Genomic DNA, 27,788 nt, shown 5'->3' on the forward strand with positions numbered 1-27,788 from the left:
ATGTCAGAGCTAAACTGCCAGGTTGAAAATATATTTTTTGTGAAAAGGATTCGTCGTGAAGCGGATTTTAAACAATCGAAACGCGTTACCACGGTAATCGAGGATCTAAAGTTCCCGTCGGGCTCGCGAATTCCTTGAAATAAACGTGAACGAACGGACAGTTGCGGGTCGTGTTGGAAAAATCAGTGCTTTTTTCTGCTTGCTTCCACAGTGAATTTGCACCCTTTGCAATTCGACGTACGCTTAAAGTGAAAACCGAGACTTTCCTGTCGTGGAAGGAAGTGTGATGTCGCGTGTGACGATGGAAAGTGTCTTTTCCCAGTAGGAAAATTTGTGCTAATGTTTATTAAAACGGGTTGCATGCAGAATTTATTTTATTTGAAGCAGCACATTTAACGTTGGTAGTGAAAAGAAGAAAAAAACACCTACACTAAAGAAGAGTACGCAGTAGACAGTGCTTTGAAAAAAATATCAAATTGTTAAATATTACTAAAACAGTAATCAAACTAGCAAACATCGCATTGGTAAAATATTGGAATTCTACTGGCAGAATGCCTAAATCTGTTCTGGATTGGATTATTGCGTAAAACTATGACAGGTAATATAATTAAACTTCCATTGCTTAAGTGGTGTAATAATAAATTATCTTCTCTTTCAGCAAGTAACGAATCGTTTTTTCCGGAGAAGTTTATTTCAGGTTAGTACAAAGTAGGAAAATTTGTTTTATTATCTTGCTCGAAATAAGTCTTAAATTTTGTATTCTTTGTATCCTCTTTCTTTACATGCCTGCAATGCCCTGTAATCATCTTGTACCTACTAGATTAAGCTATATATTTTTAATTAATAATTCCTCGTCTGCACTGGTAGCATACACATGGCCAGCAAACTTTTCTGCTTTGGCAATACCTACCCAGGTAACCAATAAGCATTTCCAATGCAATTTAAAAGCAAGCCGATAAGCATTTAAGTTGCCTTAAATGCTACTTAAATGCTATTTTGGCAAAATATGCGGCCACTTTACTGCTAGCCCTCTTATAGTGCTGACTATGCTTATTTGCAACTAGTTACCAACAAGAAGAATTTAAATAGAATTGTGGATGCCAATTTACAACAGTTATGCAGTCAAAAAGCTGATAAACAACAACCTGCAGTATAAAACGCCAGGGATGCTAATAAACGACTGATTTACTGCTTATTTTAATGCTTATTGGTTACCTGGGTATTTTCTATAATATGTATTATACCTACCTATACGGAAATTCTATCAATTCGAGTCCTTTTCCAGTTTAGTAAAGGTATGCATTGGCTTTTAATGTTGGCTAGTTTTTTGCAATTAGGTATGAGTTTTCAAAACCTAATCGTATAGGTAAAATATATTTAGAATGTTTGAAACCAGCCTACTCTCTACCTATACGACTTAGGAACTTCAGACGAATACCGTGAATACAGTGGAGTTTTGATGCAAACAATGGACTGCGTAATTCTAATTAATTTTAACATCAAAACCACCTGATTCCGCTGCGATATGCAATGCAAAGGTGGTTTTAGATATGTACCTACCGTGACCGCCCCTAATTCTGCGCATTTTTCTTTATATAAGTATTTTTTAAGATTGTGCATAACTATGATCATTGCGTTATTTTTTATAAATGTCTGTTGAATATTACGCCATTCACAAATGGGCCATAATATTTGAGAGCGAAATAATTTAACGTGAAACTGAAAGCATTTTATATGGCAGAAAACATCATCGTTAGCACCAACGCTAAGATTGTCCTGCTAGAAAGTTAACAAATTTATGATCGAAATTCTTTGCAATGATCAAATTACCCAGCATAATTAGAAAGAATAATTAGTTTTAGTCATGTTTTAGACAAAAAGAGTGATTGCATGCATTGCTTTCCTTAGAAAAATGTGATGCAATAATGGGCAGATTTAGGCACAGATTTTTTATTCATGTTCCAAATTCTGCGCAGTAATGTATCCTAAGAAGAAAACACGAAAGAACACGGAACCTCACCCAAATGGCTGAGGTATGGAAGCATGAAAATTCAAGTAGAATCTTTAACTTCCATTGACTGGAATCCTGTGCTGTGTCTCGGTCCGAACCCACGAGCGCCAATTCATGAAACCATGTCTTCTATTTTTTTTAATGTCCAACCTCAAGGGGCTGTCAGAGAGTGGGGCAGTGGTTTCTATATGAAAACACAATTTTTGGTATTAGTCTAAAGTGTAATGTTCAATATGCAGAAAACCCGAATCAATTCGCCCATCACGTTATCGAGAAAAAAATATTTAATATGAAGCAATCAAAATGATAACAATATTCCTTTGCCACCCGGACAGCACAAGAAGGCCGGATCATGGATTTAATTATGGTAATGGCTAATGTCGGATTTTTTGATGTGCTTCAACGTATATAGACATAAAAAGCATGGCAGGAGTATTTGTTTTCGCTTTTTGGGTGCGCAGAATTAGGAACAAACATGCGCAGAATTAGGAACATGGACAAGAAAGTGCGCAGAATTAGGCACCGTGGATAAGTTTACAAAACGAAAAATATACTCAATTGTTGGTCGACTTATAATTCCCGTATTTTTTACCAGATATTATAGACTGTAGCACTACACGTTGCTGCTATCCACTTTGTAATTTAAATCTAAAATACTTAGAATAGCGGAAGAATCATACAAATGTCTTAACTGCGCAGAATATGGTACGTTCACGGTAGTTGTTATTCAACTTTCTTACGCGCTATTTGTACAGAGCACGTAATTATGCGTTACGTGAATCCCTTCAATTTAAAGGAAACTGTTTGTGTGTTAACTGCCGCCGAAAATATTTTTTGTGATCCTCCGTTTAGATTTTCTTAAGATTGATTTTAACAAGGTTGAATCGCAAAATTGGTTCCAAAATAATCTAAAGATAAGATTTTATATATAAGATAATAAAGATAAGACATTACGATAATTGGTTAGCTAATAACGCAGTGATTTACAGATTGATTTGCAATATTTTTACTATTTTTTTTTTGAAACGATGGTTCTACAATTGATGAAGGGACGGTAGGGGAAAGAAATGAAAATTTTTTGGTGAAGGAGGGGGAAGAGCGGAAAAGGAAGGGGGGGGTATTGGTAGCTATGCTTGACAAGTAGTCATTTTGACTCCTACCTTTTGTCCAATGCTGGAAAGTGCATGAGTCGAACCAAGCTGTAATCTGAGATTATAACCGGAAATCTCAGATTACAGCTTGGTTCGACTCATGCACTTTCCAGCATTGGACAAAAGGTAGGAGTCAAAATGACTACTTGTCAAGCATAGCTACCAATACCCCCCCCCCCCCTTCCTTTTCCGCTCTTCCCCCTCCTTCACCAAAAAATTTTCATTTCTTTCCCCTACCGTCCCTTCATCAATTGTAGAACCATCGTTTCAAAAAAAAATATTAAATATATGTATGACCTCATTCCAAGGTCAAGACTAAAATCTTGAGATTAGTCTAATATTTTTACGCCAATCGATTGAAATCGTGCGCTTGACGAAGATTGAATTAGTCATTTCTGGTCTTTAAAAATTCAGTTAAAATCTTTTTAGTGATTTTCTCCATGATATGTAAACATTCCAAGCACGAGCGACATTGCTGTAAGCGGTCTGATTAGGATTTGTGGAGCAATTATTGTCGTCGTAGTAGACGTCATTATAAAAGGAAAATTTTGAAGTTTCGAGTTTAATGTTTATAGGAAACCCATGACCACTAAATGGGTAATACCTAGTACTTCAAATCATTATTTTCAACACAAAATGGCGTCTTTCCATCATATGATCCGTCAAATCGTAGCAATCGTTGGCCCTCAGTAGGGAAGCGAATCAAATCGAAATAGATCATATTTTTGAAATTGCCGTACTTAATGGCTATGATAGAAATACTATTCAATTCATTGTTGATAAGAAACGTAAGCTCTAGTATAGAAAATGTTGGTGTAACGCTCATAACAGAAAAGAACACCTGAAAAACGTAGCGGTTGAATATGATACGATGTTAACATAACAATTTCATTCAAAATTAAAAAGATTGGGTTTAGGTATTGATACACCAGTAGAAATAACTAAATCAAAACTAGATTGGAGTCCACTGAAGACAAAATTGAGTTGTTAAACAGAGCAGGGGTTCACAAAATTGCTTGCAGCCACTGTGAAAAGTTTACATTGGACAAACTAAACGAAACTTAGGAACTCGTTTTGAAGAACACGTGGTCGAAGTCTTCAAAGCAGGAAAAGAGACGATAAAACGAGACTGTCATTTTAGGGCCAAAGTAGCGGAACATATCGTTGATGAAGATCAGCCATTAACCCTGGACAATATTCATCTCGACCGCCCACCGTGTAAGTTGCAGTTGGTTTCGAGCTACGATGCTGGTCTAACAAGCCAGACGTCGTGTATTCGAATCTCGGCTAGGCGGTGCTGCTAGATAAAGTTAGTACGATTGTTGCACTAGCCCCGTAACTGTCTTATGTTCTAGTAACCGGCTGTGAGATCTGTCAATAAAGAAGGGTCAAGTCTTAGAAAGCACGTTTTAAACCCAAGGTTTTGCTTTTTTTGGAAGTTGAATCCTCACTTCTTAACAATAACCCGGGGAACAGTATTTCGTGGCTCTTCAAATTTATTCCTAACCTTGCTCGAACTTGGCGCGGAACTTCTATCCCTCGAAGCGACATGTTTGTCAAGTTAAAATTTTGTTGTATATCCATTCTGGTACTGTTTGCACGTTCCGGTAACCTTGTTTTACAATCTTTTTAAAGTAGATACTTCAAGATAGATATTTTGTGTACGAATCACTCATGTATGAATATTTCGTCAATTTGTTATACATAAGTACAATTGAACGGAAGACTCCATAACAAGAAGACTGGTAACCAATATTCAAGAGACATTAACCTCGTTAGTTTTTACAAATAGCTCTGGTAGTCTCCGGGGCTCCAGTTCTTCGTTACTTATCATAAGTTCGACGTCGCTAAAAATATTTGAACGCAGAAGATGTGAAAGTTTGCCAAAAAATACCTGATTTGGCAAGCAACATGCTACTGTGGAAAGCGGATTACCCTAATCGGGACAACCGGGATATTCAATGGGCAGGTGTACCTAAAGGGATGCTTCTAAAAGTATCCAGTTAAACTTTTGAGATCATAGAATGATTCTACGTCTCTCTGGGTTTGTACCATTACTCGAAATATCTTCTGAACTGGTACAAGGCGAAGGAGGTCAATTTGGTGCCGAAGTATCACAATGGCCGCATTGTGATAGTGAAAAGTGAAAGGCTATCATGAAACAAGTACTTCGATAACATCCTGAGGAAATGAAATCGTCTTTTTTCGAACAAACAACGGAGTACAATACGAAAAAGTTGGTCCAAACGTTGTTCAAGGTCTTATTAGTAGTGCTTAGAACCAGGTTCGTACATTTGCATTTAATAATAGAGTTGAGTAAAACCAACATGCAGCACCAAAACTCCTCCAGGATCGCATTTTTTGCCAAGCAAAATTTCGGACAAAAAATTTCTCATGACATGCAATTTGCAAATTACTGAATGTATGCAGAAATAGTTATTTAAGAAGAATAGCTTTTTCTACCGTTTTCATCCAGTTTGGCATTGGCACTTCGTTTACTGTATTACCCAAAATAGAAATCATAAACCGTTTGTCCGCTTATCAGAGTAAAATTACTTTTTTAGATTTGTTTGATCAACATTACACAAATTACATGTGAATTGTATTTACTGTACGAGCCTGTTGTAAGCCCAAATGCATTTCTGGTTCAGGGTTGAAAAGAGTAGATGTCAGGCCTGAAAGTTGTTTAAAATAACATTGACCAGTGAGCTGTTGTACATACAATGCCTTTCGTATTAGGTTTTTTTTCTCATCGTTACATGCATTATTGGCTTTCCTTATATCCATCACTATAACCAGTACCGATTGATCCCTCGAAGCAGCAGCGTCATCTTACAGCATAGCATCACCCAGTTTTCCATCCGCACAGCAAGACCCGATGGGATTCTGCCAACCAGTGCAGACTGCAATATCCTTTGCGCGCTGATAACAAGCGGCACTACTGTAACTGTGTGTTAGGAAAACTCGTACGACAGTTAGTTGCAACTGGTCGTATAGATATGCAGCAATGTGTGGTACATGCGGAAAAAATTAAATGAGTTTTTACTATCAAATAGTTTCTCATATCCTATCGTATGCATGTGGTTAAAAGCGAATGATCTAAGAAAAAACTTATCTGTGATAAAGGATGCACATTGAACAGAGAAATTTATACTAGTTCTGTTGTCTGCTGTGCAATTTTAATGTAAATGTAAATATAAAGTGCCTACATTGTAATGTAGCACCTAGGTTTTGCTGTATTTAATAATTTTTATTTTCGTGTTGTGCCAATTTTTGTAATTTTATACCGAATAATGCAATGTTAAATTTTCAAATTTGATCAATTGTTTATTACCTTGTCTTACACTATCAATTTACTTGTCTATAGGAGATTTCTCATGAAAAACTGAAGCTTAAAACGTATGTATCACAAAACAATTTCCTATCAAATCTTCATCTTTATCTTTTCTTCTTATTGTATCAAGACCAAAGAGGTTATTGAAATTTAATTATAATTAAATTTCTAATATAAAGCAATTTTCACCTTATATTACTTGATTGGCATAATTATAACGTTAAATAACATGATCCTAACAAAATAGTTAAGCATCTGTCTATCTTCTATCTATATTTATAAAAGGCTTGTCTATAGCCAAAACCAGGTCACTGACAAGACGTCATAAGAGGCTTGCCGGTAATAAAAAACAGCCCCTGTCAGGTCGTCATGCTTTCGAAGCAATGAGTTCTATTCTCAGTCACCTCACTGGTCGACTGCTGGACTGCTCGATTGCTCAACTGGTCGACTAGACTGCTCGATTGGACTGGTCGACTAAACTGCTCGACTTGATTGCTCGCCTGGATTGTTCGATTCGACTGCTCGAGTCACCTGCTGGATTGGACAGATCAACTTGACTGCTTGACTGAACAGCTAGACTTAACTACTCGATCTAACTGTTCAACTCATTTGCTCGACATACTACTCGACCCGACTGCTCGTTTCAACTTCTCAACTCATCTGCTCGATTTACTACTCGACCCGAGTGCATCGAGCACTTAGCTCGATTGAACTGCTCGCCTGAGCTGTTCGACTTAACCAGTCGACTAGACTGCTTGACTAAACTGTTAGATTCGACTGCTCGACTCAACTGTCCGATTAGACTAATCGATTCAACTGTTCGACTGAATTACTCGGCTCAACTGCTCAATTCTACTGTTCGAATCGGCTGCTCGACTTACTACTCGACTCGACTGCTCGATTCCACTGCTCGACTAGATTCCCCGATTTAACTGCTCGACTTGACTTGACAGCTGCTCGATTGAACAGCTTGGTTCAACTGCTCAATTTGACTACTTGACTCGAAATGCTCGTCGCGATATCAACGTGCCACTCATTTGAAGCAGCAGAAAATGGAGGGTTCAGAGTCACTCACACAAAGGGCCATTTTGTCCATATATAGAATCAGTAGAATGGAGATTAGCATTAGCATCAGCATTAGCATATGAGGTTGCACACATCGTAGATGGCTCTATAATCGCATTATATACCTGGCTACGTCCGAACAACCGCAGGGGAAGCGGGTAGGAATGTTAGCGATAGCATCTAGTTTTGAAAGTGCAGGGAACCCGTACTACTTTCATAGATGTTACAAGAAAACAGAGGATATCGTGTTAGCAAGGCAAGGTAAACAATAAAGATCATGAGGATTCAATAACAAAGTATGATATATAGTATGAATGGAGTATATGGGGACAAAAATAGAACAATCTCACCAGCAATCCATCGAGGGAAATATAATTGCGTCATGTGAGTTTCCATCTAATATCCAATAATTTAATTTTTCGTTCTGTTATTGTACCTTGCAGCAATTTTACGAGTCCCACGCAAATATGTTTTTTAATAATAATTATCCTGTACTTACTAAATACACTGAAACTATGCTTGTCAAGCAAGGAGGGGTGCAGTGGGGAGGCAATAACAAAAAACTGATGGTTCAAATTGCTAAATTGCAAACATGTGTGGTAAACGCAGAAAATAACCACGCTAATAATTTTCGCGTGGGACTCTAAATAGGTGGAAACTCCACAATATCCATGTGCATTTTTTAAACTTGTTACGACCAAAGTTTTCATTGTATAGTAGGAGGTACTTGATGAGCTACGACCGAAAACACGAAACAAATAATTCAAATAACATATTAACCTGTACTAAGTCCTTGTGGTTCAGTTGCTTGTCCAAAATCTCAGTTTTGAGATCAGGCATCTGGGAACCACGCGGCATCGTACCTCCTAGCTTAGCTACTCAATAGAGTATTACCGGATATGGCCGCGTGGAATGGCTAGATAGCAGCTTGGGCTGGCAAAAGCTATGTTGGTCGCTTTCCTGTTAGTCTTTCCCATTTCATTCCCTCCGTTAAATAAAACGCAATGCGAGCATAAAAATTATTTGTTTCATTTTCGGGATATGATTTTTTATGTAGATCTTAGAGCTATATTATTGTAATTGAAAGATCTTTCAATTCACATGCCGTAATGCAAATAAATCTTCGCAAGCACTGGCTCAACCAGTATTTTATAATTTCATAACCACTAATATGGGGAGAAATTTATGTCAAATGGAGGACGAATTTGGAATCGCTATGGGCGAAATGTGGTAATAAAGGTTGCTCTCAAATTGGAGTTTTCTTTATTCGAAATAGCCAGAATCGATGAAATATCAATATATAGTCATATTTCAATGAGTTCAGGCCCACATGGTTTTATTATACTACTAGCTGATTGCCCGGTCTCACTCTCAGCTACTTGTATATTTGTTATTGTAACAAAAATCTTGTCTTGTCTCTCAGCTACTTGTATATCTGTTATTCTAACAAAAATTCTCATATTGCAAGAAACAAAACCCTTTTTCTTCATTTGAATGTGTCTACACTTTATCAGATCCCCCTCCTGTTGTTCGCCAATCAGTTGTATATCTTCTTTTTGGTAATCCCTATAGAGCAAGACAAAGCCTTTTCTGCTTTTTTGAACCTCCCCCATATCAATGGTCACCCTATTCCCTCTACCAGCAATCTCTCTCGTCGTTCAGCCACTTATTCATTTGTTAATTTTTGTATTGTACAACTGCTATCTTTCCGAATGCAAGAGAAACGCAACCCCTTTTACTTATTTGGATCATCCCCCCTCCTTGGTGCAGACCATCCCCCATTTTGTCAACCCCATGTGATACTTCTTTTAAGTCCAGGAACATGTGTTCCAGGTTTAATGGAGAACCGTTTAAGCGTTTCTGAGTTATGGCAGAACATACATTCAGACTCACGTTTCTCGTCGCCCAAACTCCTCTTCTGTCACGTAGCCAAATCTTATCTATTTGACCTCTGAAAATTCCTATAGCTGAAGAGAATCAAAATCCCCAGTGCTGATTCCTCCCCAAGGAATGTGTGTACCAAGTTTGGTGAAATACGGTCAAGGCGTTATGGCAGAACATGTATACATACGGTTCACTTTTATATATATATAGATATTGATTTATTCATATTTAAACTTTAAATACTGATAAAATTAGCGAATTCTGGGATCGTTACACTACGATTCTGCGAACTTCGTTACACATATCAATTAAGTTTTTAAGTTTTGTTTTCTCAAGTATTGCTGGGTTAGTACAATAACTTTAAATATTATGATAAGGCCAAAATAAGCCTAATGCAATACTTCCCGATTGCAAACAGAAAAGGAGTGGGCATCACGCGATTCGCCGGAAAATTTTGCATAGGATCACTTATATTTTATCAGCCGACCGGCGGTTCCTGAATTGCGTTCGTTTTTTGTTTCGTTTTTTTCCCATAGTGCATAGTGGCTGGCGGTTGTTTTAAATTGGCCCAATTACCATATCAAACCAAAGAGAAAGCGGAGAAAATTATTTTAACCTGTGCCGCTGAGTGCACTACGCATCTAAGTCTGCCAAACTTCGGGGGTCTGTGGGAGGCGGCCGCGAAAGTGGCAAAGTAGCATTTGTACCGCGAGCTTGCATCATCCCGTATATCTTTTGAATATCTTTTCGCTCTATTGACAAAAATTTATGTCAATGTCAGATGAACCGTACGATTTAGGTGCTTATTTTCTATAGGTATCCAGTTTATTAGGCCTGCCCGACTCAGACCATTAACATATTCCAGCAAATCGGTCTGACTACTTCCAAAAACTATAACTGCGCGGTCGAATATTTTGACTTAATTTTGATTCATTTGACTGTACTGCTCCAACTAAGCAAAATTCGAAAAATTTATGTATGGAGCATTTGTAGAACTAGTAATTGTCTACAATATTGCTCAATAGAATAATGCTTTGCTGTATTTACGGTGTTGCTGAACATTCATTTGGTTATCAGAGGGGTCGCAACCCCACCAATCCCGAAACTATTCAATAGCGATCCATCCATGTTTAAAAACCTTCAAACGGGAAACTAGCAGTCATTAACTTTTCATCGGAGCGCCCAATTTCGGAAGCAGTGTTTGGGCCCAAAAGCGGGGTTTTGTTTATAGAAATGTATTCTTCTTACCTATCTGAACACAGCGAATATGTTTTCATGAACAAAATTGTTGTTTCAAACAAAAAAAAAACTGCTTTTGAAATTTGCAAAATCGATGACGATTAATTTCACCTTACCAAGAGTGCTCAATCACGAAATCCGTCAAAAGTAACCCACAAGGCCCTTTTCAATGCCACCAAAAGAACTGAAATCGGTTTCGCTGTTGCTGAGAAAATGAAGCGAAAATAAAACAAAAATTCATACAATCAGACCAAGAGATATTAGTTCATTTTTTAAAACATTATATTAACTCAACTGGAATATGTGATATTATTATGCTAGTCCTAATCAGGAAGCCCTTTTTTATTCGAAATTATAAACTATTCTCTGAAGGAAGGCAAAACTTCATTCATCAACAGAAAAGAAAAGAAAAAAACAAATTACCGGGCCTTGCTTACTTCATTCTGTCCGTGCTACCCAGTAGGTAGGTAGCTAGTATAACTGATATGCACACCATCAGCACAAATGAGAGAATACCACAGACAGAAGTAGATATTCACTGTTCGACAAACGGGGCTCCACAGCGGAAAACGTTACTCGAGTAACACAGTGCAACCTCTAGCCACAACGTGACCCAAACTATCGAATAGCGGACAAAACAATGCCATAAATTTCAGCATCAAGTACGTCCGTATGTTCTCACATATGTCGACCCTTCACAATGTGTTTGTGAAAATTTGATCCTCACCAGTAGGCATAGTTGGAAATAAATATTTAATAAAGCTCAAAAAGTATACTATAAATTTATCAATAGTTCCACTATACTATGCGCCTAGCAATGTGAAGACAAATACTCTTACACTATTCCACCGACAGTAAGGGGAAACGACTTGGACGCAATATAGCATTATTCATTACCAGCCTGTGGCACACAGTCAGCCTCCCATACAAACGAGCGGGCATGCATGCAATGTGAACCGATGTGAATGAGTTTTACATCAGGGAACTTGCAATTGCAAAGCTCAGAGCTTCTAATCTAGCATTCCTGCGCTTCTCGATGTCGTGTGAATCATTTTTGCTTCATTTTCATGTCGCGCCAAGTTCGCCGCACATTCTAAAGTTCAGTTTCTGTATTATCACTTTCGGACTGCGAGAGGAAAAAAAAATTATCAACATATTTCGAATCAGTTGTCGTCATCGGCAAAGGTGCCATGCTTATCATCACGCGGTTCAACATGTTTACGATTTGCCCAGTTAGTGCCAAGCCGACGGTGACGGGAGACGGGAGTATGCTCTCCGCTAAAAGCCAAAACTTCTTTCATGTGATTGTCTCTCTTGTCTGGTCGCGTCTACTCGCGGAGAGATTAAATCAATGGCTTAGAATGCCTGCAAGCAACAACAAAAATCAGTGTTGTACAAAATGATTCGCGGTTTGATGAACAAATATCTGTGACCTCGACAAAGTATTTGCTTCTAGCCTAAACAACGACTACGTTTGTGTTATTTTAGAAAGTGTTGTTTTTTGGATAGGTCAAATATTCGTGATTACATTCATTGGAAAATGGAAAGTATATTTCGTCTTGGCGAAATCGATTTTCCTATTCGGAATGTAGTAGAAGTGTAAGGTTCCAGAAAAGCACAAATCTTTCCCATGATTGTGAGGCACGTGCTGCTCGAGCCAAGGATGCTGAAAGTTCCAGAAGTTATCAAACTTTGTCTTAAACCTGACATTTCTGTATTATGGCCTGATCAGGATTCTGATTAGGTGCTCTTTAAACAGGTTTAAGCAACACATCTGATATGTCAAAAGACCACCGAAGTACTGGTAAACCGTATTGGTCGTGCTTTTCCATATGGTCGATGTTAAATCAGACCGTACCAAGTCGCAAAATTTAAACAACTGTGTTAATGACAGCAAACCATCTAGAATTTTCTAAGGTACATTTCACTCTAAACAGACTACATAAATGAAGCGAACAGCCAGAGTTATGAGATGATTTCGAACGATTGATAGCTATAAACCATACAGTGCAGCAAACTTTGATCGCGTTTTTCTCGAAATCAGAGTTTTATCACTTGGTTTGGTCTGACTTAACACCGACCATATCATAGTGGATCTGAGTTTTGATACGAAAATTTATGGGCAAAGTTATTGGTAGCTACGCTTAACAAGTAGTCGTTGTGACTCCTACCTTTTGTCCAATGCTGGAAGGTGCATGGATCGAACCAAGCTATAATCTAAGATTATAACTGGATTTGAACCCCCAACACCCGTCAGGACATGTGGCTTGTTGGTACCCGTGTACCTTTGAACCACAGAGGCGCTGGGCAAAAGGAGACTGCGCAACCCCCTTGTTAAGCTAGCGGCGTTTGTGGTTGGGTTACTTTTAGACACAAATTGTGCCTCTTCCACCGTCTACTGTAGAAACCACCGACTGAGTAGTTTTAATCTAACTTGTTTTTACTGGCAGAACGACGACATTATGCAGACCCTTGCGAGTTACAAGATAGCGCGTGGCGCTGTTCGTCTGTCAGCGAGTTAGCCGCGATTCCCAGCGCGGGTTTTCGGAGAAAACCAGCTTCATTCCAAAAAGAATTCATTTCTTTCCCCTACCGTCCCTCCATCAATTGTAGAACCACCGTTTCAAAAAAATATTATCATATTGGTATATTTATAATAACAGCTTCTTTTTCATTATCTGTGACCTTTGCTCGAATTTTTCACTTTTGTAGAGAACTTAAAGCCATTCCTCGCTGACGATGGCAAAATAATTCAGTTTAACGAACTATTAGCCAAAACAGACTTTCTCTCCGCACTACAAGATTTAAGGCATGCCGAAGGAGTCTCACCTGTCGATTTCTGCTGCGAAGCGTAATATACATTGTGATTTGTTTTCCAGAAAAAAGTCCATTTAATGTTCCTTCAAAACTTCGTTTATTGCTTTGTGGATTATAGCGAGTTATAACCTAATAAAGTTAATAAAGTTATCCCTTACGATAAAACTGAACCTTGACGTGGTGTAGGGCTTTTTAACTAATCAGTAAATTAACAGTAACCGCTGTTTACATCTGAACGTGGGTATATGTCAAAATACTTTTGTGATTTAAATTTTTGATTGTTGCGTAGTGCTTTTATTCTGTTTAAAAATAAGGCCAGTACTGGAATCTCTGCTAATTAATAGATGAATGTTTCTCATCCCTATTTTTCACAGCTATCACAAATATCTCTAAAAAATGTTGGATTGATTGGGTCGGCCCAGTGGCTTTGGGTTACTAAGGGGATGTAAGCGGGATACCAGACGCGATTTGGATGCCGAAGGAGTATTCTATAATGTTCACGGGCTAGAGCACGGGCAGAGGTGCTAAGGTTGCAGATGCAGAAAATTAAATCAGTAGTATAACAGTATAACAATACGATACTATATTTAGTGTAACAATAACAATACTATTTCAGAACTATAATATTTCTAGGGGTTGGTTTTTGGGGTTTGGCGACGGATTCCCTTTATAAATACTGCGCACTAGCTCTTTGGTCTCGATGGTTAGGAGGTGGGTACGACAATATGGTTCAAAGCTACTGTCGACTACCGTGAACGCCCAGGCCGTGCTGCGCTCAATTTACTTTGTAGACCTGTCTTGGAACAGGGCATAAATGCCAGGGGAAAGAAAGATGAAATATATTCCTTGGGTTGAACCCTGATAAGTTGATAATAACTGATGGTACGAGATTTGCCTTCCTATTGGTTCATTTGTAATTGTTAATGTTGGAAAATTGATGATGGGTGCGCGATTGAGGACAACCAATGTCCGTGGCTGGCGCTCCACTTGTTCGCTATACTAATTTTACAACTCAACTATCTTTTTTTTCTCATCATCGTTATGATACATCATCATCGTCATCATTATATTTAAAATATGACATTCCGGTCTTTGGCAAAGAGATCTCGTGAAGTCCGGGCAGGGCTGGAACGCTTCCGCCTGCGGGCACAGGCATGTCGGCTATACTTGGTGCTCTACCTATGTTTTAGTGGGCGACGTTGCCTGTCTCGTCAAGTATAACTGGTGTTTGAGGCACCCCGGGTACTCCAATGATGACAACACAAATGCGCCCGGCATAGAGTTTCATACGCTATTAAGCGACCAGCTGGATTACCCGAAAAAAAGACAAGAAAACAAAAAGGAAAATTTATTAATAAAGTTATTAAAAATCATAGACAACCAGCTGTAAGCCTCGCAATCTATCAAGATTTATAGTACTATTTTGACTTTTTCGGTTTATTTCATAGCACTGACCCACGATTGATAAGGTAGATATTGAAGGTTATTCTGCGAGACGAATGTCTCAATACAGCATTTGTCAAATCAGTATCACAGTATCGTGTTCGACGGAGGAAACGGTAGAAGAAAGTAATAAAACAAAGGTGTTTAATGTCTCAAAAGAGACAAGGAGTGATGGAGAAATAACGGGAAATTAATTAGGCAGGGTCTACAAGATTGTCCTAAACAGCGGCAACCTGGAAGTGGAGGTCCGCGGTATGCACGTACGCCAAACGTGATCAAATCGGCTCGTGCAAAGATTGCTCGCAACCCGGTACGTTCCTTAAGGAAATTTGCCAAGGAATCCAAAATTTCTGAAAAATCCATGTGAAGAATCATAAAAGAAAACTTGCACGCATCTTCTAGAGCTAGATTGAATCGCCACTTAACTATACGGGTTGGGTTAAAGAACTACGAGTAACTCGTTCGAAGAGATTATTTTCTTTGTTGAAGAAAGAAAAAGTGATAATTCTGTTTCATTGGAGAATGAAACCCCATTCAGAATCGATGCTGTGTCCATTAATCGCTCAGACCGGTTCATCTCACCGAATAAATTTAAAAATGTTCCGGAAAAAGTGAAGTTTAGGTTCTGGCTGGTGTCATGATGTTTGGTTTGATGGCGTTGGAAAATGCCACCTATTTTCATAGATGACGGTGTTAAAGACTCGTATATACGGACAAAACAGCAATAATGCAGGCCGTGGTAAGCCTTCATTTCAATCCGGTTACAATAGGCTTCCATTTTAACTCGGTTCTACCCACGAATCCCAGTCCTTTTAGTGTGACAAAAAGGAACAAACTACGAAGCTAGTAAGTGCTGTTTTAACGTCCCTGTTCTTATCTTATTTTTCCACTATTTTTCTTTCACGTCTTGTCCCGCCTTCTAGATACTATAAAAAACCTTTGTATCACTACTTTCTTCTACTATTTCCTCCGCTTATTGGAAATGCTACCGTTATAAAAAATATTCAAAATTTATTAATAAGGTTTCGAGGTACTTCGCTTGACTAACAAGCCAGTCGTCATATGCTTGAGGCTCGGCTGGGAGTGGCTACCAGATTCAGTAATAGCTTAGCACTAGCCATGTAATTGTCCTGACCCTAACAGTTGGTTGCAAAGTCTGCCGAATAAAAACAAAAAGTTAAGTTTCGAGAACGGAATGTAGCTAGGGAGGGTTTAGAACAAGCCCCACTCTGGATAGTCAAATAGTCAAGCAATTAATTAAAGTAAAACACAAGAGCAGCTTTGGGGAGGGAAGTATATCTGGTAAGACCGAAACGGTATGACGGATGTATTATGTGCTGGTCTAGCGATCTGGCGATTCTATTGCAGGCGTTCGACTTTCAAATTGTTTGAGTAGTGGACAACGAGGAAATCGATCGGAATACGCGAAAAGATATGATACAATTATTCTGCTGCATGACAATAGTCGACCTCATGTCGCAAAAGTCATGAAAAGGTATTTGTAAATACTCAAGTGGCATATTTTACCGTACTCGCCGTATTTTCTGGATATTACCCTTTCTGATTATTGGTTGTTCCGACGGATACAAACCGGCATCCACTGGCACAATTATTTCGAAATGTTCGAAAATTGGGGCGGAACTTGGATTACCTCAAAAGATGAAATTTTTTCTAGATGGAATTCAAAAATTGTCTGAGGAATGGCAGTAGTAGTAGCAAACGATGGACAATTCTATAACTATTCTGTTGGTAAATTTTAATTTTGGATTAAGTGACCTCTGAGCTTATAAAAACCAATCAAATAAAGTAATTAAATAGATTAATTCTAAAAATAAATAAGTAAAAAACTGATAAATAATGCATTTATTGAAAATAAGTGAATAAACTCATTCTTGAATAAAGTATTTTAAAACAATCGAAAAGTGGTATAAAAAATGCTTCAAAGTGATTTTTTTCGTTGAGTCAACAGTTACGATATATCTTTATTTAGTTTAACATTTCTTAGCCTCAACGTCATGTTGTTTTGGTCTAGACTTTTTTTTTTGAATTTTTCGGCACTTAATTTCTTGAAAATAGCATAATTTACACCATTATCCTTTCCCGCAACTACAACCTCTCGCACGATCACTTTCATTGCAACATTTTCCGGGTTAAACCTTCTAGCTTACACCCTGTTGAATTTTCTTCACAATGCGACGAGCGAAATAACACACTTCCCAGAGAGCCAGGAGAGTAGGAATTTTCAAAACTGAAACCGATATCTTTTGGCACAAACGCCATCGTTGTTAGTTGGCCCCAGTGCGAGAGTGGGAGAAAATGCTGCCTTGCTTTGGAGCTCTCGATGGATTGCACCAGCACTAGCACCAGCGAGCGGCTCGATTCCCAAGCTTCTCGAATGCTTTGCCTCTGCCTTGCCTATGTGGTAGCCAGTCGGTTCGGTGTTGCTGCCACGGCCGCCGTCGTCGCCAGCCAGATGTGTTGTATTTCGCGAAGTCGCAAAGGCAGCAGTGCCATAGCAAAGCAAAGGTGAATACAGCTTGGTTGATGAACACTGTTTAGTAGTAGATGGAAACTGCTGTGTGCTTGAACCACGTAGGGTGTGGAACCTATTTGGTCGATAGTTAGTTGCAGTTCGGCTGTAAATGCTTATGTGATGATTGGCAACACTTCAATTAATTTTCCGCATAATTGTTTAATATGAACAAATTTTGTGGCCGGTTGTATATTTTTGTACAAACGAATTCATTCAGTTCAGTAGAGTTAAAATAGCCAGCTAACCTTATCGCTAGAGGAAACTGTTTGAGTATTTTGTACGAAACCAAATACACACTTATACCAACGCACCGAATGCTAGCCACTCGTTGGGCAGCGCTGGGATGGGAGGCCAATATATTGTGTGAGATATTTCGTTAGAGAATACAATACTCGCTCGACCTGTCTGAAATATTCAAACACCAAGGGAAACAGTTTTGATCTCTGCTGCTGCAGTATTACAGACTTTCGGGTGCCTTTCGAAAGGTGATCAAAAAAGTGCTTTCGTCACTCAGCAGTGTATTAATCACTGCTGCTACTCATAGCACGAAAATCGCGAACCAGCTACAATCGCACTGTTAATTTCTGATTTGAAAAATCGCGCGCTGCCGAGCATTCGCTTTTCCGTCGCGATTAACTGTGTGCACGGCGTCAGGAGACACTGATAACAGTCTTTTGCGATAATCTCCGGTTCGTCCATCTCGCCTCTCATAGGCACGGCTGTACACAGGAATACGTACGGAGTTGGTTCATAGGTAAATCTTCACCGACAGAGTAGTAACAAAGTGAGGTAAAAACCAACCAATAACTTGGCTAGATGATAAGCGCCAACATAGAGGCAGGAAAAATAATAATTTTAGCTATGATCGATTCCTTTTTTTCAGCAAACACTGAATCAGGCTTGATCATCTTTTTCCAATATTCAATGAAAACGCAAATCTATCACACCATCTATCGATCTAATTCTCAGTTTTTCTCGTTTACTTTCTTTTATAGACAAGCGCCCTCCGGAGCGGAATGGCCGCTAGATTCCCGTAAAGGACACGGTCGCTGGCGGGCCATGGCCACAGACGCATAATGTGTTCTATGATATCCGTACAGTGCCACAACAACAAGAGTTGCTCTATTTGGACTGTTTCAAGTGAGGTTTCACGTCTGTTCTTGTCAGCATCGGCTGTAAAATTTGTAGTGGAGTGGCGAAAAAAGCAAGTGTCTCCATCAGAACAGGATAGTGTAGCAAGTGCAAACATTTGGTGCTCAAACTATGTTGAAACCATTGAAAAATCTGCTCACTTATCTGCAGAAGAATGCCAATAGTTCACCAATTTTTGGGTAAGTGCAAAGTCTACCTTTTTCTAATTGCATCAAACGGTGTGATCGAAAATGGTTACGTTATTTGATTTTTTCGTTTACTGATTTACGGTATTTGTGCAACTCCTAAACCACGTAATCAGCCGATCAGCCTGGTGCTAAAAAATGAAATTACGGTTCCGTCAGGGCAATCACATTAGTAATGACATAAAGCCCCAATTTGCTTAAATCAATCTTTAATGCTAATGTGACTGGTTATTCAATATTTTGCAGCGAAAAACAAAACTGAGATTGCTGATAATGATTAACAATAATCACAAAATTCACGAGAATCATGATTTCGTGTTCAATTTGTTACAATATCGATACCGATTGTGTTACATTGTTCTACAAAGCACCTTGAAGCTCCATCGCATGATATTTCGCCTATTTTGGTCTCCTGCTTCTCCTCCTCCTCTATCGCCCTTGCAGTTTTATGTTTTAAATTGTCAAAATTTTAGTGTTCGTTTATTTTCACTCCAAAATTGTGAATTAAATGTTAACTAGTAAACTACTCAACGCAGGTAGGACTTATTTGTCCAGGATGAGGCGAATATTGGGAGAAAACTCGCTGTCTTTAAACATACATCAAGTCTGTCTTACTCTTAAATATCTTAAAACCAGTACAGACAAGCACCTAGTAGCGGTAGATGTGCGTTCAAAACTATTGGCCGTATGTTGCACAAATTAAAGCCGTCTTCTCGGGTGAACATAGAGCAGTTACACAATCTGCAATCTGCCAAAAACTGAATATCAATCCTATCCTAGCCATTGGGATGTGAACTCTTCCAAGGTGAAATACGCTAGGAGGAGAGTCTTCAAGAACGCGATACGACTAGTTTGACCAGAAGCATGCGATGGAAAGAACTTGGAAAAAAATTCTAGGCCCCGTCATTTTTCGAAGCGTGCGAAAGCAATAACTGCTCTGCTTCATCCGAAGCGTTTCTATTATTATTATTTCCCTATTAGTATTATTAGTATTATCTATTAGTATTATTTCCCACCTACTAAGTTCTGCATCTACCAACAACAGGTTTCAGCCTTCTGCCAGGTTTTCTGGTAGGTTCTAAGAATGGTACTTGCATGGGGTGCGAGTGAAGTCTCTCGTCCAAGAACAAAATATAACTAGTCCCTACACTGCCTGGCTCTAAAATGCGAAATTGGCTGAATGGTAGTAAAAAAGCACGAAAGATAAAAGGATGAAAACACCCACACTTACGCACGGATAATAAGCAGATAATTCGTTCACACTATAACGATACTGCAAAAAGAACGAAGTGCGGAATACGACACTTGGGTTGCATCACAATAGCTCAAAATGCTGGTCGCAGTAATAATGTCTGAACAGAAAAAAAACAATTCCAGTTCGTCGCCGTCAAAAATCACTATCTATGGTGGCGAACGTTTTCTCTGGAGGCTCTTTTTACCATATATTTAGTTTTTGACGCATTGACTAGTAACCGAAATGTCCTAGCCAATGGTATAGATTAACTGGTATAGATTACCTCTGCCCCCAGGGTTTTTAAGGGGACTCGAGTGTGCCCCGAAACACGCACATAACACTTCACTTGCTCCGGAGTAAGTTTGTGCAGCCGTGTCAGTTTGTCCGGGAAACCGTTTTCGTACATTATCTGCCATAGCCATAGCGCTCGACTGTATCGTATACTGCCCTGAATCCAGGATTTGTCGGAGAGTGACAATTTAATCCGTAGTAGCACGGACCCCTATAAAGCCCACCTGATACTGCCCTACGAATTCTATTGCTATTGAGGATAGACGACGTAATAGAATCTAGTAGAACACCTTCTAGGCGACGTTGATGCATTGGTGTTAAATTGAGCCGATCGCCCTTTTTATAGATGGCACAAACCACACCTTCCTTCCACTCCTCCGGTGATTTCTTCCCAAGTCCTTAAAACTATTCAGTAGAGTGCCGTTGCTAGTGATTCTTTGTCCATCTTTGATAGAGTTCTACCGTAAGTCGGTCCTATCCGGCGGCTCCATCAGCTGGTCGATTTTTCGCCGGATCTCTTCGAGATCGGAACACGTACGCTGCTGTTATAGTTTGTAAGCAGTCCCAGTGAAACGGGTCTTAAGGGGGCCCCTTCGTACTAAAGGAAAGAAAGACGATTTACTTATTCCTAGCGCCGTCCAGACTGGTTGACAGCTAGAAGAGAACTCCTCGCATATTTCATTATGATTACAGTTTTGTCACTTTATAGGACACCAGACGAACCGTTGTTTTCCAAAAGCTGGAGCTTTTCTAGTGGTAGTAAAATCGAAATTTCTCACTTATCTATGTTTACCTATCTAAAAAACAATCACTAATCACATATTATTTGTGATGCAGTTACTTACATGGATAAATAAAAACGATGTTTACCAAACGAACTATTTGTTGGTTCAGGTGTCAAACGTTATACACTAAAGTCGCTTTCACGCGGTTTGTTTTTTACGCGAATTTTAAAATTTATGCGGTTTTTGAAATTTACGCGTTTCTTTGCGCGAATTTTGGAATATACGCGGTTTTTTACGCGGTTTTCGGAATTTACCCGGATGTGGTCAAATAGTCTATTTTTTCCCGTAGTGTTGAAGCCCACAAAGTTTTTTACGCGAAATTTACGCGTTTTTCGGAATTTACGCGGTTTTGATTTATGTGGTGCGTATCCTTCGCGTAAAAACCGACTTGAGTGTATTGTTTTTAGCGATGAAAACAAAGGAAAATGAGATGCACGAGAAAGTGCTGTTGCCACGCTGAGTAAATTTATTGTCGCGCTAAATTGGGTTGTTTTGCAACATATACAATATGCGTTGCCAAGCAACGACATCTGTTGTATTTAACAGGGTTGATTTAACAGAGTGTTTTAACATCACGCATAACGCATGATGAAACACTAGTGCCAACTTCTGTTTTTTATTATCAGAAACTAGAAGTGGTGTCCTATTCTAAAGAGGGATTACTCTTACCTAAATAAAGCCCTAAGGGTCGCTATCCTACTTTATTACTTGTCTATTTTGCACTTTGGCGCCGAGTGCCCTCACCTATTCATTCTCACAAGTGTTCATTTCGGGACTCTAATGTCCGAAGAAAGGGTGTTTTTGCATAATTTAAATGCGGCAGGGCAAAGCGGATTAGTTGCACTCTCGTGGCTCAGCGTGTGCGCGAGTGGTAAGTTCTTAAAAGTCCCAACGGGTTGCGCCGGTTGGCAACAGCAACCGAAGCGAACTTAAAAATCATATGCAACTCGGCGAATTGTTCTATTTCTCTGGGCTGCTGATGCAAACTGTTTGCTATTTACTTTGTTTGGTCTTACATTTCGCTGTGAGTGACCATTCTTAAAAATGTTATTTTATGCCGATGTTGATGATGATGGGTCGCTACATCCCCCCCTTATAATCTGTTGAGCGTTGCAGAAAGAGATGTTGGCACTTGATGTGCAACTCAACGTGGTGGAACGAACGATGGAGGCTCTCACTTGCGAGTGGTAATTAAAATTAAATTAAAAGGATTTTTACACTAGGTTAACTTTTGTTATGCCTCCAACTGTTATATCACCCTTGAGATGCCAATCAAAGAACTGCTTTCACCTGTAGACCACGTCGTGCTTAATTGTGACCAGGCTTCAGTTGTTCTAACTCTTCACGATCAGGAAAGTAGAGCTTCATACAATACGTGCGCATAGTTCTCAGCCACTCGCGGGTTGCCTAATTGTCGAATGTTTAACCGAGGAGGGCGGCTTTGTCGTGAGGTATATTCCATCGATAGTATTAAGCGCTCATATACTGCTACTAGATAATGACTCAAGACCATATCCGCACCATATAGGGAGCGTATATTGGTGATGTTGATTAGATGATCTCCCGGTGGCACTGTGGGTATATTTGCGAAGAAAGAAAGCGCTTCTGATCACTAGGCCTCGGGATGCTACAAAGTTGATGCATTACTGACCATTATCTTTCGGATTGGTGTGCAGGCTACGGGGCCCTGTCATCGGTCTATACATTGCTCTCCTGCCGATCTGAGCGTTCATATCATCAATCCTCTCGTTGATCGCCTTCCAGTTCATCACGCGATCCCACATTCTGCCCATCACTACAAGACCCGCACCGCTCTGGTAAAATTGGGCCTTACAACCCCAAATCCTCCACAAGATTCAGCGATCGGCAGTTCCAGCTACCATACATCCATTCCATGCCCTTATCTCGTCACGTTTGTTTATACTGAATATTCCGAGTCGAATTTCCTTGATTATTCGTAGTGTTTTAGATTGGTAGGTTGCCTTATACTTGGGCCACGCTACTGAGTCTCGTGATAGGGCTGCCATCTTATAGTGCCGACACAATACAAGGAACACAAGGAAGGAGGCACCCTTGTCTGTATAAGACCGAGGTTGGGTACCCAATCTCCGCTGAGGTTGCTCGTATTCCGGCTAGCACCACGAGGAGGTAGGGATAGGAGTTGCTGGATAAGTGGCTATTAACCACTATGAGGTCTATGTTGCGCGTTATCCAGCCATTCACCAACCAAATACTCTCCTAGTAAAAGCGTATATCCACCGACTTGAAGCCTATTGGCTTTCCTTGACCTATTGCGATTTCACATGATTATGGCTGCTCCAAAGAGTGTTCATTGATCGCTCTGGCAATAACTCGCTAACCAACTTGAGCCAATTACCGCGTTTCTTTGTTTAGACCAACCTTTTTAACTTGGTCTCGAACGCCTTGCACCGCGTGAAATCCTTTTCCTTTGTTCGGAATACGGCTAAATACGACTACATTTTCCACGTAAACACAGGAAACATGGAAAGCCAGCATTTCGTTTAGGATTGTAACGCGGTGTCGAGAATAAAGTAAAGAACTTTTATTAAATCAACAGCGTATAGTTTCGGAGTAGAGGCACTTCTCGGTATATTTATTGCAAATTTCATAAGATAATAAGATAAGATAAGATCTGACATTAGATCCGACGAAAGTGAGCCGAAACAAGTCTGATGTGCTGTACAGTTTGATACCTTGTCAAGCGGTACTTTTTGCAATTGTTTGCAGTCCACTATCTTTGCCGGCAGGACATTGAAATCCTTGAAACAACCCATTACAAAGTCCAAAAGGTCCTTAACTACTATTCCCACTTAAAGAGTTAGCAAATACCTTTTTTCATGAGGTCTAAATCTCTTCTACGGGGAAGGGTGTTCAGACCCCTAAGCCCCCTAGTTCCGCCATTGGTTAAATGTGCAACTTAAGCGCGATAGCTTCAATTATACCCACAAGCACAAATAAGAAAAAATCAGAAGCGTCAAAAAAAATCTTAACTGAAGCACTCGCTGGGAAGTGCTTTACCTATCGATTTTTCTAGTGTCAATATAAACGTTCCCTTCTCTAGGTTTTGTTTCTCATTTGTTTTAAATTGGCCTATTTATACAACATTGCTCCATTGAATGTTCGAATCTCGACTGGGAACAACTGTTACGGGTCAAAACATCAGGGTCCGAAAACGGAATGTAGCATCGAGGCTCTGTTTTACTTTAGAATCGTGTTTTTGTAACTGTATCTGTATGAATACTAGAGAACTAATTGTTGAAATATGTATCTGTGCTTTTCAGATTAACCAATGAAATGGGTCCCATCGAGGAACCGACGTTGGACGCAGCCGACGTTATGACAACGGAGCAGATAAACGGCGACGATCCGCTGTACGATCCACTGGCGTTGGACGAGTGCGACGCGGATGTGCTAAATGTGAGCAACGCCAGCAGTGTTTCGATCGGTGACAGGCCAAGTAGTGAACTGGACAGTAGTACCGGACAGATAGTGCTAGTGGATGTGACAAGTCTGAAGAATAGTCCTGCTGGTAGGGATAATGATGACGATACGGAGGATATTAACGCAAACATTGGGAACTCAGTGCAAAGTGCGGTGGAAACGGCTATTGTTAGTGAAAATGGAAATGATGAAAGCGGGTTGTCGCTGGAGGGGGATCTTGAAAATAACGAGACAAAGTCTACCATTCTAGAGGATGATAGCTTTACGACTGCCTCCAGCGGCAATACACCAAATGGCTCCATTAGTATGCAATGTGACTTGAGAGCGGCAGAATCTACAGAATTTGTAGATGCAGTTCAGCTCAATGGAGAAACCGAAACGGCCGTTACTGCTACTGCGGCTGTCGCCGAAGTTCAGCAAAACGAAGAGGAAGAAGCCAGTGATGGTTCGGATTCCGGTCTAGGATCGGAACCATCTAGAAACGTATCAACGCTGGAAAAAGAAGTAGAAGTCGTAGAACTTCCGCCGGTGAAGAGTAATCTTAAAAGACGCTCCGGTGAAGAAACAACCGAAGCAACCAGTGAAAAGCGACCAAAGAGGGGCATATCGTTCGACGGTGTTACGGTGTACTATTTCACTCGGATGCAAGGCTTCGGATGCGTACCGTCGCAAGGTGGATGCACACTGGGCATGGAGTTACAACATATGCACACGAAGTAAGTACATTTGGTTTATTTCCTGAGACATCAAGTGAAAAACTAATCATTTACTTTTTTTTGTTTCAGACGCTTTACCCTCGCTGAACACGCCGCAGAGCAACGGAAGATGCACCGCGCACAGCTTCAGGAGCTAAACCCCCGCAGCAGTTCAAGCGAAGAAACGGACAGTGACGACGAGCCAAGCGAAAGTGGATCGGAAGCGGAAAGTGAATCGTACGGGTTCTTGCAACCAGTAACCACTCGTCAACGGAGAGCCTTGCTCAAGGCAGCTGGAGTGAGAAAAATTGATTCCACCGAAAAAGACGAGTGTAGATTGATTCGAACATCCCGCGAAGTATGCGGATGCACTTGTCGGGGTTACTGCGATCCGGATACATGTGCCTGTAGCCAAGCGGGAATCAAATGTCAAGTCGATCGACCTAGTTTCCCTTGCGGTTGTACGCAGGATGGCTGCGCAAACGTCGTAGGAAGAGTTGAATTTAATCCTGCGCGTGTACGAACGCACTTCATCCACACTATCATGAGGTTGAATTTAGACAACAAAGCAAGTAGCGAAGAACAAAACGGAATGGGAATTCATTCAGCCAGTAGTTACGGTAATGGGAAGGATTGGTCTAGTGGTCCAGTGCGATTACCGGGCTTATATGGAATGGTGGGAACTAATGGAGCTGATACTGTAGACGGATATCATCATCTTCATCAACAGCAGCATCCATATGCTGCTGCGAACCACAACTATTTAAATGGTCATCCGGTTTCAAATGGACTTTCACCCGCCGGTGAATCTCTGGATCTGCATTACGCTTTCCGTGACTTTTACGGACCCTCGCCTCAAGCCAACGATCAGCTGGCGATCCCCAATTCACTAATGACGACTTATTACTCTAATTACCCAACAAATATGGACCAATACCATCAGCCTCACCATACTGGTTTAGTCATGGATCAAAGACAGACCGACCCACATTCCCCATACCACAGTCAAATGGAAACCACTCCGGCTACCAGTTCAGTGATGATTGATGAAGAAGTCACGCTAAACACTCCGATCAATCCCAACTTTAACTGCGACGAATCCTCATCGCAAGCTGATACCCAATCCAGTGCCTCTCAACCAATTCCTGAGCCAGATCAGAGTGGTCAATCAATCTCCCAAACAACAACTTTCACGAGCACGAGTGATACCTCAGACAGTACCAACCATGACAATGGAATCACGCAGGTTTCGGAAGATGCTGCCAAACCCATCAAATCCTCCAGTCACCCACCTAGTCCACCCGATGGCGACTTTATCGACCTCAACACACCGCTAGCACCGGGAAGCGATCGGCTAGAGGCTATTAACGATCTACTGGAGAGCAGTAGAAATACAATAAGCATCGTTAAGCAGTCGATCATCGCTGAAGAAGACGACGAACTAAGTGATTTCCGTGATCCGCCAGTCGCTCCGCTATCCGATGGCTGTCTGGCCGCGACAAATGACAAACCCTTCGGCCTGGAGGTAACCAATCATAGTTCCCCTGCCACGGAATCCGATCGGGGAAATTTTAGCCATGTTCAAACAGAGACGACGGTAGTAGACTTGGATAAATCGTCCGATGATATCGGTCCGATCATCGAGCCAAGCGAAAACTTAAGTGAAATTATCAAGAATAGTATTGTTGAAACTGTGTCTAACTAAGAAATCACCAATCGCGTTGATTTGGTTGAATATTGTTCGAATTATTCACACTTGTTTTGCTTAATTGTTGGGCAAATCAGTTTCTCTTTTGCTTCAGGGTTAGTTAATTCTTTTCCATGTTCTTAATATATTTTTAGTTATGTTTCTCATAATTTATTCCCGTTTCATCAAACTACCAATTCTTTCTTCATACAGCTTATCTTTCTCTGATTTAAAAACAACCATGTCTTACAAAATCTCCTTCATGGGAGTAAACATTATATTTTAAAAAAGTACCATTAGGAGTAAAACTGCTGATTGTAGAAAGTTGTGTAAAAGTTACGCCCCATGTGTAACGACCTAAATAAGAAAACATAAAATATAGATATAACTAAAGACACGATAGGTAAATTAAATTCTGTACTCAAAACTAAAACATGCGCAATGGAAGTTAAAATTTATCATAAACAAGGTAGAATAATACTATTCAATAAATCTAGTGTAAAGTGACCGGTAGATAAAAAGCAAAAAACAATGAAAATATGAAATGAAAAGTACCGTTTTTACAAGTGCTGCCGTTGATTCGAATTACTACGTGTAAAATCTGACAAAACTATAATGTACATTGAAATCTGCAAATTGTGAAGTACCCCTATTAGGAAAATGTATTTGAAAAAGAACAAAAAAAATGGGACTGTCCACTGTACATAAGCTACATTGTACACTAAATATCAGCATGGTGATCTGAAGAAAATGAAAAACAAAAAAGCTAAACAAAAAGAAAACAAATGAACAATGTGAATAACGTGAAATGGAACAAACT

General features: G+C 39.9%; 1 protein-coding gene across 2 annotated transcripts; it reads left to right on the top strand.

Annotated features, from left to right (window-relative positions):
• The first annotated feature begins 29 nt into the window (after positions 1–29).
• Positions 30–27,788, top strand: LOC128741732 (uncharacterized). Of its 2 annotated transcripts, XM_053837725.1 has the most exons (5): positions 30–598; positions 659–697; positions 18,473–18,808; positions 24,427–25,302; positions 25,372–27,788. In XM_053837725.1, the coding sequence occupies exons 3-5, from the start codon at positions 18,741–18,743 to the stop codon at positions 26,984–26,986; spliced, it is 2,559 nt and encodes an 852-aa protein (XP_053693700.1). In that variant the 5' UTR covers positions 30–598; positions 659–697; positions 18,473–18,740; the 3' UTR covers positions 26,987–27,788. The 2 variants fall into 2 exon arrangements, with proteins under 2 accessions (XP_053693700.1, XP_053693701.1); XM_053837726.1 differs by lacking the exons at positions 30–598; positions 659–697 and adding an exon at positions 17,370–17,470.

Source organism: Sabethes cyaneus, chromosome 3 (genome assembly GCF_943734655.1).
Source record: "Sabethes cyaneus chromosome 3, idSabCyanKW18_F2, whole genome shotgun sequence".
Taxonomy (NCBI): Eukaryota; Metazoa; Arthropoda; class Insecta; order Diptera; family Culicidae; genus Sabethes; species Sabethes cyaneus.